The sequence below is a fragment of the Phalaenopsis equestris genome, unplaced genomic scaffold (genome assembly GCF_001263595.1).
Source record: "Phalaenopsis equestris unplaced genomic scaffold, ASM126359v1 Scaffold200308, whole genome shotgun sequence".
Taxonomy (NCBI): Eukaryota; Viridiplantae; Streptophyta; class Magnoliopsida; order Asparagales; family Orchidaceae; genus Phalaenopsis; species Phalaenopsis equestris.
In genome coordinates this window covers 1-1,982 of record NW_018220140.1, presented here as the reverse complement: position 1 = coordinate 1,982, position 1,982 = coordinate 1, and the positions used below count along the sequence as shown (strand labels likewise).

Below are 1,982 nucleotides of genomic sequence, written 5' to 3'. Positions count from 1 at the left end.
TTAATTTTAAACTTTTCATTATATATAATTTTAAATTTATTTTTATCTATAATTATAAATTAAATATTTTATATGTATATAATAAATGTATATATATATATATATATATATATATATGTTAACCAACTAATTATTTGTTATAATATAAATAATAAATAATTGTCTCTTATTACCGAGAGGGACTTATATATATATCCAGCATCAAAAGGGAAAAACATACAAATCTTATAGCTAGAGCCTGGAAAGTGGAAAAATAGCGGGGGTGCTGAAGATGGCAATGCATGGAAATTCGGAGCAGAGAAGGTGCAAGCGGGCGTGATCATAATTTGCTAGTTTGGATCGGGTGGGAAGGAGTGTGTACTCCAGAGCAGCGGTTCGGGTGGCACTTCAGATACTCGCCACACCTTAACCGATTTGTCCAGGCTGCCGCTGTAGAGGAGGAATGTGGCGGCACAGGCATCGGATGAATATCGTTGAGAGGATGATGAATGGTCTAGGTTTAGGTCTAGGCGAGCAACACCATCACCCCGATCCCTGTTATCCTCCTCCCCAATTGCGAGACACTTCACTGGTCCCGAGTGACCGGTGAGAACAGAGAGGCAGGAGTGCACGCCCGCACCCTCCCTCCTCCACACAAAGATGGTTTTGTCAGCCGATCCACTCAGGACCAGCTTGCCAGCTGCCGCAAGGCACAATACCGCCAGTTTATGACCGCTCAGCACCCCGCCATGATTGAACAGATGCAGCATCAGCCCATCTGAGGAGGAGCTGTACACGACCGGAGCCGTGGGGCTGATAACAAGAGCTGTGATGGCGTTGTCCTGCTTCAGCAATATTTGAGCCGACTTGTGCCTGCATCTATTGCCTTGCAGCTCCCGCCGCCACAGCTTGACGCTGCCATCAGCCGAGCCGGTGAAGACGAAGCCGTTGAAGCTGGCGGCCACCACAGAGTTGACGGCGTCATCGTGTGCAACCACGGACTCGATGCACTTTGAATCGCCTATTTGCCACACCTTGAAGGTTCGATCCCATGAACCGGAGTAGAGGAGGCCCTGCTCTTTGCAGAAGCTGAGGCAGGACACGGCATCGCAGTGGCGAATCCAAAGAGCCCTCCGGCGGGGGCGAATCTCCTTGTAGTTGGATGGGTTGAGGGAGCACTTAATCAAGTCTTTGAGACGAGGTAGGCTGCCTGCGCGTTTGTAGGCTGCGGGATCCTTGGAGGATATCCGCCAAACCCGAATCTTTCCGTCTTGATGCCCCGTCAGGATGCAGTCTCCGCTGGCAATAATGATGGCCTTAACGAGACCGCTGCTGGACTTGAAGGCGGCGTAATCCTTCTGGTTCTTCCACACCCGAATGTTTTTGCTATCTGAACCGGTGTAGAGCAGAGGACCTGCAAGAAGAGATGTGCCCTCCCGCCGGGACGGGGGAGCCGATAAGGCTGGTCACGATGGCTTGCGTTGGGGCGCTAGGGATTGAACTCATAGACCAGCTGCTAGAATCAACACAGGAGCCGCCATTGATGAGGGCGAGTGGAATGGAATGGTGCCACGGGGACATGTTGAATGGGGAGCTCTCCCCGCTTAGAGGGTTGCCGCAACGGTCCGAGTAGGAGGAGGAGGAAGATGCGTAGGGGGGCAGCTGGCTGCCCCTGTACACCAGTGATGATGAGCTGCTGCTATCCCTCCCTGTCTCAATCGACGCCGACGTCATCGAGTAGTCCTCCGACGAAGTGATCAACGGCTCGTTACGAGAATATTGCATAATTTCCGATATAAATTGATCAGTTACAATTCGATGCTGCAGGAATCAATTTTGTATGAATAAAAAGATAGAAGGTTGATTGATGGATTAAAGCTTGAGAGCATATTTTCGTGGTTGAAGAGGAGGGGTTTTACGAGGGAAGAAATAGAGGGCAATGTAAAAGCTCTCCCTTCCTGGTCTTGTGCAGGGAATGCAGAGGGAGAGGTTACGAGAGGAAT

The 1,982-nt window shown here is 49.8% G+C and overlaps 1 protein-coding gene across 1 annotated transcript; it reads right to left on the bottom strand.

Moving 5' to 3' along the window:
• Positions 1–184: 184 nt before the first annotated feature.
• LOC110035851 (protein JINGUBANG-like) lies at positions 185–1,962 on the bottom strand. The gene is given in 2 exon segments (XM_020740165.1): positions 185–1,398; positions 1,400–1,962. Coding segments are annotated over 2 exon segments (1,434 nt in total). The 5' UTR covers positions 1,765–1,962; the 3' UTR covers positions 185–329.
• Between the last annotated feature and the right edge of the window lie 20 nt (positions 1,963–1,982).